The sequence below is a fragment of the Pleurodeles waltl genome, chromosome 7 (assembly GCF_031143425.1).
Source record: "Pleurodeles waltl isolate 20211129_DDA chromosome 7, aPleWal1.hap1.20221129, whole genome shotgun sequence".
Lineage (NCBI taxonomy): Eukaryota > Metazoa > Chordata > Amphibia > Caudata > Salamandridae > Pleurodeles > Pleurodeles waltl.
Window position 1 is genome coordinate 110,732 of NC_090446.1, and position 15,641 is coordinate 126,372.

General features: G+C 52.0%; 1 protein-coding gene across 1 annotated transcript in view; it reads right to left on the minus strand.

Moving 5' to 3' along the window:
- Positions 1-15,641, minus strand: part of LOC138303481 (serine-rich adhesin for platelets-like) — a 194,773-nt gene that overhangs the window by 81,039 nt on the left and 98,093 nt on the right. The window contains exon 3 of the mRNA XM_069242655.1: positions 8,997-9,054. Within this exon, the coding sequence (XP_069098756.1) occupies positions 8,997-9,054 (58 nt within the window). The remainder of the gene's footprint in view (positions 1-8,996; positions 9,055-15,641) is intronic.

Below are 15,641 nucleotides of genomic sequence, written 5' to 3' on the forward strand. Positions count from 1 at the left end.
CATCACCTCCTCTGTGCACCAGACATTCTTTGCACCTCCGCCACCCTGTCCAACCCCTCTGTGCACCAGACACTCTTTGTACCTCCCCTACCCGATCCACCTGCTGTGCACCAGACACTCTTTAGACCTCCTCCACCCCTCCACTTCCTCTGTGCACCAGACCTTCTTTGCATCTCCACCACCCCGTCCACCTGCTGTGTGCACCAGACTCTTTGCACCTACCCCACCCCATCCACCTGCTTTGCACACCAGACACTCTTTGCACCTCCCCCAACCCATCCACCTGCTCTGTGCCCCAGACTTTGCACCTCCCCCACCCCGTCCACCTGCTGCGCACCAGACACTCTTTGCACCTCCCCCACCCCATCCACCTGCTGTGCACCAGATACACTTTGCACCTCCGCCACCTCTCCACCTATTCTGTGCACCAGACACTCTTTGCACCTCCCCCACCCCGTCCACCTGCTGTGTGCACCAGAGACTCTTTGCACCTCCCCCACCCATCCACCTGCTGTGTGCACCAGATGCTCTTTGCACCTCCCCCACCCCGTCCAACTGCAGTGTGCACCAGAGACTCTTTGCACCTCTGCCACCCCATCCACCTGCTGTGTGCACCAGAGACTCTTTGCACCTCTGCCACCCCATCCACCTGCTGTGTGCACCAGACTCTTTGCACCTCCCCCACCCCGTCCACCTGCTGTGTGCACTAGACTCTTTGCACCTCCCCCACCCCGTCCACCTACTGTGTGCACCAGACACTCTTTGCACCTCCCCCACCCGTCCACCTGCTGTGTGCACCAGAGACTCTTTGCACCTCCGCCACCCCGTCCACCTGCTCTGCGCACAAGACACTCTTTGCACCTCCCCCACCCAGTCCACTTCTGTGCACCAGACATTCTATGCACCTCCCCACCCCATCTAGCTTCTGTGTGCACCACTGTTTGCACCTCCGCCACCCTGTCCACCTGCTATGCGCACCAGACACTCTTTGCACTTCCCACACCCCATCCACCTGCCATGTGCACCAGACACACTTTGCACCTCCGCCACCTCTCCACCTCTTCTGTGCACCAGACACTCTTTGCACCTCCCCCACCCAGTCCACCTGCTGTGTGCACCAGACTCTTTGCACCTCCCCCACCCCGTCCACCTGCTGTGTGCACCAGACTCTTTGCACCTTCCCCACCCCGTCCACCTACTGTGTGCACCAGACACTCTTTGCACCTCCCCCACCCGTCCACCTGCTGTGTGCACCAGAAACTCTTTGCACCTTCCCCACCCCGTCCACCTACTGTGTGCACCAGACACTCTTTGCACCTCCCCACCCCACCCCATCTAGCTTCTGTGTGCACCACTCTTTGCACCTCTGCCACACCGTCCACCTGCGCTGCGCACCAGACACTCTTTGCACCTCCTGCACCCATTCCACCTGCTCTGTGCACCACTCTTTGCACCTCCCCCACCCCGTCCACCTGCCGTGTGCACCAGACACTCTACACCTCCCCCACCCCGTCCACCTGCTGTGCACCAGACACTCTGCACCTTCCCCCACCCCGTCCACCTGCCGTGTGCACCAGACACTCTTTGCACCTCCCCACCCCGTCCACCTGCTTTGCACCTCCCCAACCCGTCCAACTGCTGTGCACCAGAAACTCTTTGCACCTTGCCACCCCCTCTACCTCCTCTGTGCACCAGACACTCTTTGCACCTCCCCACCCCATCCACCTGCAGTGCACACCAGACACTTTGTACCTCCCCCACCCCGTACACCTGTTGTGCACCAGACATTCTTTGCACCTCCGCCACCCTGTCTACCTGCTCTGCGCACCAGACACTCTTTGCACCTCCCTCACCCTGTCCACCTCCGCTGTGCACCAGACACTCTTTGCACCTCCCCCACCCCGTCCACTTACTCTGTACACCAGACACTCTTTGCATCTTCGCCACCCCCTCCACCTCCTCTGTGCACCAGACATTCTTTGCAGCTCCGCCACCTCGTCCATCAACTCTGTGCACCAGACACTCTCTGTACCTCCTCCACCCCATCTACCTGCTGTGTGCACCAGACACTCTTTGCACCTCCCCCACCCGTCCACCTGCGGTGCACCAGAAACTTTGCACCTCCCCCACCCCCGTCCACCTGCTGTGTACCAAACACTCTTTGCACCTCCCCCACCCCGTCCACCTTCTCTGTGCACCTGGCATTCTTTGCACCTCCCCTACCTCGTCCACCTGCTGTGCACCAGACACTCTTAGCATCACCGCCGCCCCGTCCACCTGCTCTGTGCACATGACATTCTTTGGACCTCTGCCACCCCGTCCACCCCCCTCTGTGCACCAGACACTCTTTGCCCCTCCCCCACCCCATACACCTGCTGTGCACCAGACTCTCTTTGCACCTCCCTCACCTCTCCACCTCCTCTGTGCACCAGACATTCTTTGCACCTCCCCCATCCCGTCCACCTGCTGTGTGCACCACTCTTTGCACCTCCCCCACCCGTCCACCTGCTCTGTGCACCAGAGACTCTTTGCACCTCCCCCACCCTGTCCAACTGCAGTGTGCACCAGAGAGCCTATGCACCTCCCCCACCCCATCCACCTGCTGTGTGCTCAGACACTCTTTGTACCTCCGCCACCCCGTCCACCTGCTCTGCGCACCAGACACTCTTTGCACCTCCCCCACCCAGTCCACCTGCTGTGCACCAGACATTCTTTGCACCTCCCCACCCCATCTAGCTAATGTGTGCACCACTCTTTGCACCTCTGCCACCCCGTCCACCTGCTCTGCGCACCAGACACTCTTTACACCTCCCCCACCCCGTCCACCTGTCGTGTGCACCAGACACTCTACACCTCCCCCACCCTGTCCACCTGCTGTGCACCAGACACTCTGCACCTCCCCACCCCGTCCACCTGCTATGTGCACCAGACACTCTTTGCACCTCCCCACCCCGTCCCCTGCTGTGCAGACAAACCTTGCACCTCCCCCACCCATCCAACTGCTGTGCACCAGACACTCTTTGCACCTTGCCACCCCCTCTACCTCCTCTGTGCACCAGACACTCTTTGCACCTCCCCACCCCATCCACCTGCAGTGCACACCAGACACTCTTTGTACCTCCCCCACCCCGTCCATCTGCTGTGCACCAGACACTCTTTGCACCTCCCCCACCCCGTCCACCTGCTCTGTGCACCTGACATTCTTTGCACCTCCCCTACCTCGTCCACCTGCTGTGCACCAGACAATCTTTGCACCTCCCCAACCCCGTCCAGCTTCTGTGTGCACCAGACATTCTTTGCATCTTCACCACCCCGTCCACCTACTCTGTGCACCAGACACTCTTTGCATCTCCGCCACCCCGCCCACCTACTCTGTGCACCAGACACTCTTTGCATCACCGCCACCCCGTCCACCTGCTCTGTGCACATGACATTCTTTGGACCTCTGCCACCCCGTCCACCCCCTCTGTGCACCAGACACTCTTTGCACCTCCCCCACCCCATATACCTGCTGTGCACCAGACACTCTTTGGACAGAGGAGGTGGAGGGGTGAGGGAGGTGCACCAGACATTCTTTGCACCTCCCCCACCCTGTCCACCTGCTGTGCACCAGACACTCTTTGCAACTCCCCCACCCCGTCCACCTTCTGTGTGCACCAGACACTCCTTGCACCTCCGCCAACCCCTCCACCTCCTCTGTGCACTAAACATTCTTTGCATCTCTGTCACCCCTTCCACCCCTTCTGTGCACCAGACACTCTTTGCACCTCCCCAAACCAGTCCACCTTCTGTGTGCACCAGACACTGTGCACCTCCCCCACCCCATCCACCTGCTGTGCACCAGACATTCTTTGCATCTCCCCCACCCTGCCCACCTCCTCTGTGCACCAGACACTCTTTGCACCTCCCCACCCCGTCCACCTGCTCTGTGCACCACACACTTTGCACCTCTCCTACCCCATCCACCTGCTGTGCACCAGACACTCTTTGCACCTCCGCCACCCTCTCCACCTCCTTTGTGCACCAGACATTCCTTGCATCTCTGCCACCCCATCCACCCCCTCTGTGCACCAGACACTGTGCACCTCCCCCACCCCATCCACCTGCTGTGCACCAGACATTCTTTGCATCTCCCCCACCCTGCCCACCTCCTCTGTGCACCAGACACTCTTTGCACCTCCCCACCCCGTCCACCTGCTCTGTGCACCACACACTTTGCACCTCTCCTACCCCATCCACCTGCTGTGCACCAGACACTCTTTGCACCTCCGCCACCCCCTCCACCTCCTCTGTGCACCAGACATTCTTTGCATCTCTGCCACCCCGTCCACCCTTTCTGTGCACCAGACACTCTTTGCACCTCCCCTACCTCGTCCACCTGATGTGCACAGACACTCTTTGCACCTCTGCCACCCCATCCACCTCCTCTGTGCACCAGACATTTTTTGTATCTCTGCCACCCCTTCCACCTCCTCTGTGCACCATACGCTCTTTGCACCTCCCCCACCTCGTCAACCTGCTGTGCACCAGACACTATTTGCACCTCTGCCACCCCGCCACCTCCTATGTGCACTAGACATTCTCTGTATCTCTGACACCCGTCCACCTACTCTGTACACCAAACACTCTTTGCACCTCCCCCACCCCATCAACTTGCTGTGCACCAGACACCCTTTGCATCCCCACCACCCCATACACCTCCTCTGTGCACCAGACACACTCTACACCTTTGCCACCCCCTCCACCTGCTCTGTGCACCAGACATTCTTTGCATCACCGGCACCCCGTCCACCTGCTCTGTGCACCAGATATTCTTTGCACCTACGCCACCCCGTCCACCCCCTCTGTGCACCAGACACTCTTTGCACCTCCCCCACCCCATACACCTGCTGTGCACCAGACACTCTTTGCACCTCCGCCACCCCTACACCTCCTCTGTGCACCAGACATTCTTTGCATCTCTGCCACCCCATCCACCTGTTGTGCACCGGACACTCTTTGCACCTCCCCCACCCCATCCACCTTCTGTGCACCAGACACTCTTTGCACCTCGTCCAACCCATCCACCTTCTGTGTGCACCAGACACTGCTTGCACCTCTGCCACCCCTCCACCTCCTCTGTGCACCAGACATTCTTTGCACCTCTCCCACCCCAATCGACCTGCTGTGAACCAGACACTCTTTGCACCTCCCCCACCTCATCCACCTGCTGTGCACCAGACACTCTTTGCACCTCAGCCACCCCGTCCACCTGCTCTGGGCACCAGACATTCTTTCCATCTCCACCACCTCGTCCACCTCCTCCGTGCACCAGACACTTTTTGCACCTCCGCCACCCCATCCACCTGCTCTGTGCAGTAGACACTCTTTGCACCTCTGCCAGCCCCACCGCCTCTCTGCACCAGAGACTCTTTGCACCTCTGCCACTCCCTCCACCGTGCACCAGACACACTGCACCTCTGCCACCCCTCCACCCTTTCTGTGCACCAGACACTCTTTGCACCTCCACCACCCCTTCCACCTCCTCTGTGCACTGGACACACTTTGCACCTCTGCCACCCCCTCCACCGTGCACCCAACATTCTTTGCACCTCTGCCAGCCCCACAGCCTCTCTGCACCAGAGACTCTTTGCACCTCCGCCACCCCCTCCTCTGTGCACCAGACCCTCTTTGCACCTCTGCCACCCCGTCCATCTGCTCTGTGCACCAGACATTCTTTGCACCTCCACCACCCCTTCCACCTCCTCTGTGCACTGGACACACTTTGCACCTGTGCCACCCCCTCCACCTCCTCTGTGCACCAGACACTCTTTGCACCTCTGCCACCCCCTCCACCTGCGCTGTGCACCAGACACGCTTTGCACCTCTGCCACCCCGTCCATCTCCTCTGTATGCTAGACACTCTGTGCACCTCTGCCACCCCGTCCACCTGCTCTGTGCACCAGACACTCTTTGCACCTCCACCACCCCTTCCACCTCCTCTGTGCACTGGACACTCTTTGCACCTCTGCCATGCCTCACCTACTCTGTGCACCAGACACTCTTTGCACCTCTGTCAACCCCCTCCACCTCCTTTGTGCGCCAGACACTCTTTGCACCTCTGCCACCTCCTCTGAGCACCAGACACACTTTGCACCTCCGCCACTCCTCCACCTGCTCTGTGCACCAGGCATTCTTTGCACCTCCGCCACTCCTCCACCTGCTCTGTGCACCAGGCATTCTTTGCACCTCTGCCACCCCGTCCACCTGCTCCGTGCACCAGACACTCTTTGGATCGCTGCCACCCCATCTGTGCACTAGCGACTCTTTGCACCTCTGCCACCCCTTCCACCACCTCTGTGCACCAGCCACTCTTTGCACCACCCCCACCCCCTCCACCACCTCTGTGCACCAGACACTCTTTGAACCTCTGCTGCCCCCTCTGTGCACCAGACATTCTTTGCACCTCCACCACCCCTCCACTTCCTCTGTGCACCAGACACTCTTTGCACTTCCGCCACCCTGTCCACCTGCTCTGTGCACCAGACACTCTGCACCTCTGCCACCCCGTCCACCTGCTCTGTGCACCAAACACTCTTTGCACCACTGCCACCCCGTCCACCTCCTCTGTGTACCAGTCAGTCTTTGCACCTGCCACCACCCCTTCCCCCTCCTCTGTGCACCAGACACTCTCTGCACCTCTGCCACCCCGTCTACCTGCTTTGTGCACCAAACACTCTTTGCACCACTGCCACCCCTCCACCTCCTCTGTGCACCAGCCAGTCTTTGCACCTCTGCCACCCCTTCAACTCCTCTGTTTACCAGACACTCTTTGCATCTCCTCCAGGCCCTGCTTGCTCCTCAGTGCCTGCACCTGTCTTCTGCACACTACACTAGGGTTTTCTCGTGAGCACCTGCAGGTTCTTTAATTGGTTTTAGGCCTCCACTTGTTTTGTGCACCAGGCACTCTTTGCACCCCTCCTAACCCCATCCACCTCTGTGTGCACCAGCCACTCATTCCACCTCACCCAAACCCAGAGGACATTGGTATTCATGAGCAAAAGGGGCGTTGCCCTGCAATCCTCCATGGTGGAGAGGCAAGAACAGGGAAATAAACACATAGCAGCTGAAAATAAAGCACTGCTTGGAGACAGTGTGCTGAATCTCCTAGGTGTACTCTTGTGAACTCCCCTGATGTTCTACTGCACAAGTGGCAGCTAGGCGAGCAGTGACATCATTGGAGGGCACAAGCTACAGAAGGGACATCATCAGAGAAGGAGGGCTGATTTACAATGCATTTCAACCGGTTGCTTTTGGGGCACAAAAACAGTGGCCCTGGGTGGAGATAGCAAAGCTACATTCACTTCAGTGGCTGGGGGTGGGACATGACCATGAGATCAAGGAGGGACTGGGTGGCAACAATTTGGTGATTGCACAGAGACACAGGCTGTCAGAGGGGTGCATGGGCTGGTCTCCTGCCATTAAGATGTGTTTAATACTGCATTTGGTTTCACTTTGAAAAAACACATTATGGATCTGAGCATAGCAGAGTGCTCCTTATGTGGACTGTAGAGGCCCAAGAGAGGGAAGTAACCACCTGCGAACAACAAGAGTGGACGAACAGTTACCTGCAGGTAAGCTTCTTCCTTCATCAGGGGCAGTGTCATACTCCCCACACCCCCAGAAGCAGCTATCGCGGGGAGTTCTTGATGGGCATTTTCGGTCTGCAGCTGGGCAGACAAAGGCTCATAATTAACTTGGGAGGGCGAGCGTTTTTGTTGACTGGTACTTTCAGTTGAACATAGGTTCTATTTCTTAGTAAGATATTGTTATATTTTGCTATATTATCGGCTTTGTATGCCTTTATTATGTTATTTTTATGTTTGTCGGTGCTGTTTTTTGTGGGTGGTTTATGGAACGGAAGGGGTTGCATGGACATTTAGTTATTGCCTTTTATGGTGAATGCTAATTAGTGAGAATTTTATGTATGTATCTTGGTACATTTGTTTAAATTTGGATGAATGATATCTTTAGAAATCATAATTTTGTTTATTGGTTAAATGTTAATACTTTTTTGCATTAATATTTTGATTCATTTTCCTTTTTTGGGTTAGGTTTACTGCACATTTCTTATAAGGCTCTTAGAATTATTAGCAACTTCTTAATTGTTTTTTTTAGGTAAACTTTGTTTTTTATTGTTTTTGCTTTGAAACCATTTTTTTACTGATTTTTTTTATGTAATCTAAATTTTAGGCTCAGATATTTATTTGATATGTTTATTTAAAGCTCGTAATATTTTTGTGTCTGATAATTTTGTTGTAGATATCAGTGAAAACAGACATTTACGACAATATTTTGGGTATCGCGATCTATGCCTTTGTTGGTTAATTATAGGAAGGCAGTAGTTTGGTAAATTAAACGTATTTTCTGATATTTTATTTTAAGGAATCGGTATTGTTTACATTGATACTATGTTAGTGATCCATGTCCTTCATGGCCTGTAGTGAAGTACTCACCCTGTCTGTGAGGTGCGCGTCTGTCTCTGCGTGCTGCAGCCCGCTTGAGCGTCTGCATGGCGTCTGCATGTCCATGTGCCGCTCTCTAATGTACGTTTCTGTCTCCAAGCCTACACATCTAAGTATCTATGAATCTGGCTGTGGGTCTGTCTGCATGCCTGGCTCTGCTGGTCTTTAAGTGTATGTGTCTGCTAGAGGCCTGCTAGTCCATGTAAGTGGGCCATATATATTCATGCTACTCCATGTGCCTGTCTCTGTGAGGGTGCATTTTCCTTCATGGGCCTGTCTCTATGAATGTGGGTGTGCACATTTCACATGTGTTTCCGTGTGCCTGTGATGTGCAGAAGTGTAGTTGATGTATGCGTGGTCCAAGCCCTCACCTGTGCACCCTCCCCCATGACTCTCCCCTTCTCTGGATGCAGGTTCTGGAGCCATGACTGCCTGGGCCCTCAGCTCCCTTCCCCTCCCCCAGGTGGTACAGGACCCTCAGAGGTCTCTCACCTGAGCTGCACAGGATCTGAAGTGCTGGAATCCATGTCCTGGGCTGGCAGGGCAGCTTCTGCAAAGAGAGAAGATTCCTGAGTTACACACACTTTTCAGGACAGGACAGCTCCCCACAGACAGCCCTCCTGCTATTCACAGAACCCTCCTAGGAACCTGCCCTCACACTCCTCACCCCACAGCTCCACCACAGCCCAGGCCCACACACCAACACCTACAGCTCCTTCAGAAGCAGTGCTCCCACTGCACTCCCTACAGCCCCTCACAGACCATTCCACACATATCCCTCACATTGTATTCTCCTCTCACATCCAGCCCTCACACATCATTCTGTACAGCTCCATGATAGGCAGGGTTCATGCTCATTTCCAAAGAGCTCACTCATACCCAGCGCTCGCACAATACTCCACAGAGCTCATTCACACCCAGCGCTCGCACACTACTCCACAGAGCTCATTCGCACCCAGCACTCGCACACTAGTCCATAGAGCTCCCTCACACCCAGCACCCACACAGTATTCCACAGAGCTCCCTCACACCCAGCACCCACACACTATTGCACAGAGCTTCCTCACACCCAGCACCCACACACTATTCAACAGAGCTCCCTCACACCCAACACCCACACACTATTCCACAGAGCTCACTCACACAATTCCACAGAGCTCAACAAACCTAGCACTCACACACTATTCCATAGAGCTCACCCACGCCCAGCAACCACACACTATTGCACAGAGCTCACTCACACCCAGCACTCACACACTATTTCACAGAGCTCCTCACACCCAGCACACACACGCTATTCCACAGAGCTTCTCACACCCAGCACACACACTAGTCAACAGAGCTCCTCACACCCAGCACACACACACTCTTCCACAAAGCTCCTCACACCCAGCACACACACACTCTTCCACAAAGCTCCTCACACCCATCACTCGCACACTAGTCAACAGAGCTCCTCACACCCAGCACTCGCACAGTATTCCACAGAGCTCACTCACACCCACCACTCTCACACTTTTCCACAGAGCTCACTCACACCTAGCACTCACACTATTCCACAGAGCTCACTCACGCCCAGTACCCACACACTATTCCACAGAGCTCACTCACGGCCAGCACTAAAACACTATTCCACAGAGCTCACTCAACCCAGCACACTCACACTATTCCACAGAGCTCACTCACACCCAGCAATTATACAGTATTCCACAGAGCTCACTCACACCCAGCACTCATGCACTATTCCACAGAGCTCCTCACGCCCAGCACTCACACTAGTCAACAGAGCTCACTCACACACTAGTCAGCAGCGCTTACTCACACACAGCACTCACACAATATTCCACAGAGCTCCTCACACCCAGCACTCACACTAGTCAACAGAGCTCACTCACACCCACTCACACACTAGTCAACAGAGCTCACTCACACCCGGCACTCACACACTATTCCACAGAGCTCCTCACACCCAGCACTCACACACTAGTCAACAGAGCTCACTCACACCAAGCACTTGTACAGTGTGTCATAAACCTCCCTCATGGGCAGTGCTTAAAAGACCATTTAATAAAGCGCTTTCAAACCAAGCACTGAAATACTGTTGAACAGCTCTCCCTCCCACCTTTTATTCATACACTATTCCATAGAGCTCCCTCACAACTATCCCTCACAGAGCTCTCGCAGAGGCAGCACTCGTTTTCTATTCCAGAGAGCGGTCTCAGAGACAAATCTCATGCTCTATTACCTCTCAGAGACAGCACTCACCCTCTTTTCCAGAGAGCTCTCTTAGAGACAGACCTAATGCTTTGTTCTCTCCAGAGACAGCTTCATCCTCTGTTCCCTTCTTGGATTTCATTGAGATCCATCACATCCAGGGAGCTACATCTTTCTCACACCCAGAACTTCTTCTCAAGCGATGTTGTGCACCACTTGCCCATCCATCCGCCTAGTATCAGTAAATGGAAACTCCCCTGTCATCTGGAGCATTCACCATCTCCTCACTCAGGATACCTTCAAGTCACTCCACTAATAATCATTTTTCTGTGATATCCTAATCCAACCTGACCATCAAAGTGTATCTTCTCCAACACCCACCACAAAGACCCCAGCACAGCAACACTCATTCACCCACCTCTAATCTATTGCACCATTTAACGCCACCTTCTTCATGAAATGGGAGACGACTTTGGCCTTCTTAGCAGAAGGTCGCCCTGATATGCATTGCTGCAGGAAACGCACTTGTTGCATCAGGAATCAGATGAGCGCAAACAGGACTGGGTGGGAAAGGTTGTCTATGCCACTGGGTCATATACATCTGTCAGTCTGCCTCCCAACCTGTGCCACCACCTCGTCTCCACACAAGAATCTTGAAAACATGGACCGACGTGCAAGGGTGCTACACCTTTGCAAAACTTCATTTTCAAAATCACTGAATTATCATGGGTTCAATTTATGCTCTGAGTATGGTTAAGGTGCCTCGGGGTCTGCTGTAGGTGACTGGTTCTCTCTGGCACCCGCCTCTTTAGTGCTGTATGCTTCATTTTGTTACTTCACCTTATATGTCGTGGATTTCTTCTGCGTCTGTCTTTCTTTTTCTCAAATGCACATTTCTGATTAGCTAAGCCTTGGATGAACTTCTACACGATTTTAGCTTTTTTTTGTAGATTACACTGTTCTGCCCATTTCTGAGGATTACCCACCCCCAGGCCATATTAGACTTGGGTTCCAGATGCCTTTTGCAAATGCAAACTGGAATGTGGGCTATTTACGGGGTGCTTGGAAGCTTCACTATCGGGTTCTTTCACGCATATTATCTAATGAAAGTATTTAAGCCCAAAATCATTTATTAAAACAAGTGAACCCTCCATTCTTCAAGCAGGTTCGGTCACACAAACTAAAGAACTCCATGAAACATGACTGGATTCCACAGCCCGGGGCAGTCAGGTGATAAGCCTAACTCTGAAGACCTGTGCAACAAACCGGTGGAGGGCCCCCATCACCCAAGCGGACTCCTTTGGCTCATTAAGAAGTAAACAGTGGAACTAGTTCTACTGGTAGAAACCAGAGGGAAGGGCATCCCCTCCCTGGCCTCCTCCTGGGAATGACAATCCTGGAATGTTATGATCCGTGAAAGCCAGTAGGCCTGCTGGCTGCCCCCACCCAAACACTGCAGAACTATTCAAGAAAATCCTACTATTGACGTCAGCAGTTGTCTACAATGAACATATCCACAGCTCTTTCTCCACTGGCCTTTCCTCAACAAGATGTAAAGATAGTGTAATTACGCTTCTGAATCACGCTTTCTAGTCCAGGAGAACTATTCGGACCCAAAAGACCTTAATGATCACAGACCAGTTCCTAATGGACCATTCCCTGTAAACTCACTGAAGGAGCAGCAGTTCTTCAGAACCCTCAATTCCTCGAAAAGAGCTCACTAAAGTCAGATGAACAAACACAATTTCGCCCACAAAGGGGCAGAAATCAGCTGTACTCACAATCTCGGATGACTTAAAAAAACACACTGTTAAGAAAAGTGATGCAGAGGGGCTGCATCTGCTGAGCCACCCGCAGCTTGCAACGCGGTGCGTCATCAATCTTTACTCTCGACTAGAAGCATGACATTTATTATATCAATTGAGTGTTTTGAATGAAGCATTCTTTTTATTGAATTGTATCCATGGATTCATGTTTTTAATTACTTTTATGGGCTGTCTGGCTGAAATTGAGTTTTATTGATTGATTGATATATGGTCAGAATATTAATGAGTCTTTAAACCTCTCCATGTGAGTATTTCAGTTTTGTGGAGCTGATTTTAAGATGGTTTAGTGTCATTCAGTGGCCAGTGCCTTCAAGGCAACTGAGTCAAGCTGCCTTTGAGGATTACCTTTGTGGCATCTGTGTAGTCATGGATCATGTGCAAACTCTTCAGTCAGCCATTGGCTCATATTTATATAATTGGTGAATATAAGTCTATGGCCGAGCATACGATTGTTGTGTACCAGGCCCCAACTTTAAGAGACCTTCAATGGCCAGACCCCGTACTTTGGTAGCCGCGTACATGTAGTAGGTGACATCAAAGCTCTTGGTCTGGTGGTGGTTTGATGAAGACAGTGAAAAGGAGGAAGAGATGACAGATCCCTAGACATATGTACATTAGAAGGGTAAGCCACCAAAAAGCGGGCTAAACCCAGCTAAAAACTCATGAAATAAAACCTATAGTGACGAGGAAGACCACAAATAGGGCTGTGTTATTGGGGTAGTACATAAAGCAAGGTATGCTGCAACCACACCTTGCCCTAGATTACTTCTCCATGAATCTTGTCTCATTTGCCTGACTAGCTCATCCTGGGTCAGTAAAATAGCTTCTTTAGTTACAGGCCCGGGATTCTTAAATAGCTCAGATCTATTTATACTGCCCAGCAGTCTTCACGTACATTAGCCACTTGCACTTACGTACTCCTTGAAGCTTCAGTCTAAAATCAATGACTGGGTGAGCGCCGCCTCTGGTCTGGCCCATATGGAGAGCCCCAATAATACTGTGGCTAGTCTAACCACATCCTCCAAGAAGGGGAGACCAATTTCTTCATGGGCAATAATAGCTGGTATGCTACTGGGAAGTGACTGCAAACTCCTTAAAAATTGTTCTCACTAATTTGCAAGGTGAATGAGCTCATCTACCCCCCAAACACCCACACCGCAAGTGGCAACAGGCACAGGCCTTGCTTTTGAAAACATTGATAATTGGTTTGAATGGCACAGAACCTAATTTTGAGAGAAATGTACGCAGTGATGCAACCTCCAGCTTATACTGTGTAACCTTAACTGCTGTAGGATGGTCGCATTTGCTATCACTAAGCTACTCCCAAATATTTCAAACGTGTGTCTCCAATATAGAAGGAAGCTCCCCTACTTGTTGGACACCCACAGACCACAGTGTAAGATTTTGCTTTATTGGTAGATGAGCCCAACGCTGTCATAAAATCAACAAATTTATCAAGCAGCTTTTGAAGACCCCTCTCTGTTCTGGCCATAAGGATGCAATCGTCAGCACAAAGAAAGACAGGTTGCTGCCGATGAGCTATCTTTGGGGAACACATCTTCGCATCTGCTAACACCTTCTCAAGGTCATTTGACTTAGGACAACCACCACATGCATCAAAAGAAGTGTCAGATCCAGGCATTGTCATACAGAGACACTTCAAAGCACGGGAAGAGAGGCGAAATGCCCAGAGCTCCTACCACCTACTTTCAAGAGATGCCCTTGAAAAGTGATCTTTCCTTCACCTCTGCAAGTTTTTCTATCACAACCTCTCTCCCTCTCTGTCCCTACCTCTACCCCTGGCTCCTTCTCTCTCCACACAGGCCCTCCCGCAAGACATAGTTTGATTTTCTTTGTTATGTTTCTGGTCCTTTGGGTTTTTTGCACTTTTTTTTTATCCACATTGTACTTTCTTGCATCAAAAATTGATGCAAAGACACATTTTGAGGCAAAATATAGTGGTAAGTGATGAATTTGCATATACAAGTAATTTCACTGAAATTCCACATAATTACTCGAGACTACAACATTTTTAACACCCCTAATGTTTGTTACCCGGTTTCTGAAAGATTAAAGTAGAATTCCGTTTTATTTGGCATTATGCCAGGTTGACTTTGTGGAAAATATGCAATCAGATTCAAAGTTTTCCTAAACATGTGACCGAAAAAAGGTCTTGCTCGGTGCCCCAAAGCTCCTCAGAATGGGAATGTTGTCATGGACTTGACAGTCTACGAACACCCATGCGGAAAAACAAACCAGTTTGGCTTTCTACATCATGAGTACATTTTGATGCATTTTCCCCACCTTGAATTGTGCCAAAGGGCTGAAGTGCCTACATCAGTCATCCTCCTGGACTGGACTTTACAAATGAACTGTTAGCAGCAGATCCCACATTCAACCCTTAGACACCTCTAGGGAGTGCAGACCTTAGCTGCAAGATGAATTATAGATGGAATGATGTTTCCAGATGAAAATCGCTCAACACCCCATCCTAGGAATCTACGTTCAGTCTGGCACCACAACTAATAGTCACAGTTTACAAGAAAACTGTTTTTGGTGTTTCCTTCCCACTATAAGCTACCGAATGATGGAACTCCCACCCATGAACATTAAGAGCCAGCAATAACCATCGGCGTTAAGGGAACGGTAATTAAATTGTTACTCACAACGTAACCCCCAAAGGCATAGTGAGGGCTTCTACTGTTCAAACATGGATACACAATAGATACTTCAGAACAGCACAGACCACAGAGAGCTCCCGGGCTTCTCACCAAAGAACTTATGCAGAATTCATGCAGCCTTTAATGGAGGTGTGGTGCCTGTTCACAATACTAGTGGAGGTGTAACTGCAACAAACAGTCCCTTCTAGCCATTTTGTGCCCCCTGCAGTCAGGATCCTGCAGCCAATCTTGATAGGCTGCCTTCCACAATTTAGCCGAAGATCCCTGCATTAAAAAATGAACGGGAATTATAACTTTGATGTTTCCCTTCCCCTTGCCCATCCTCTTCAGCATAAACGTCTGTGATATTCAACAGATCCACTTCCACAATGCAGGGCACTTGGTCTGCAGACACCTCCTGCTGAATGCTCTCCCAA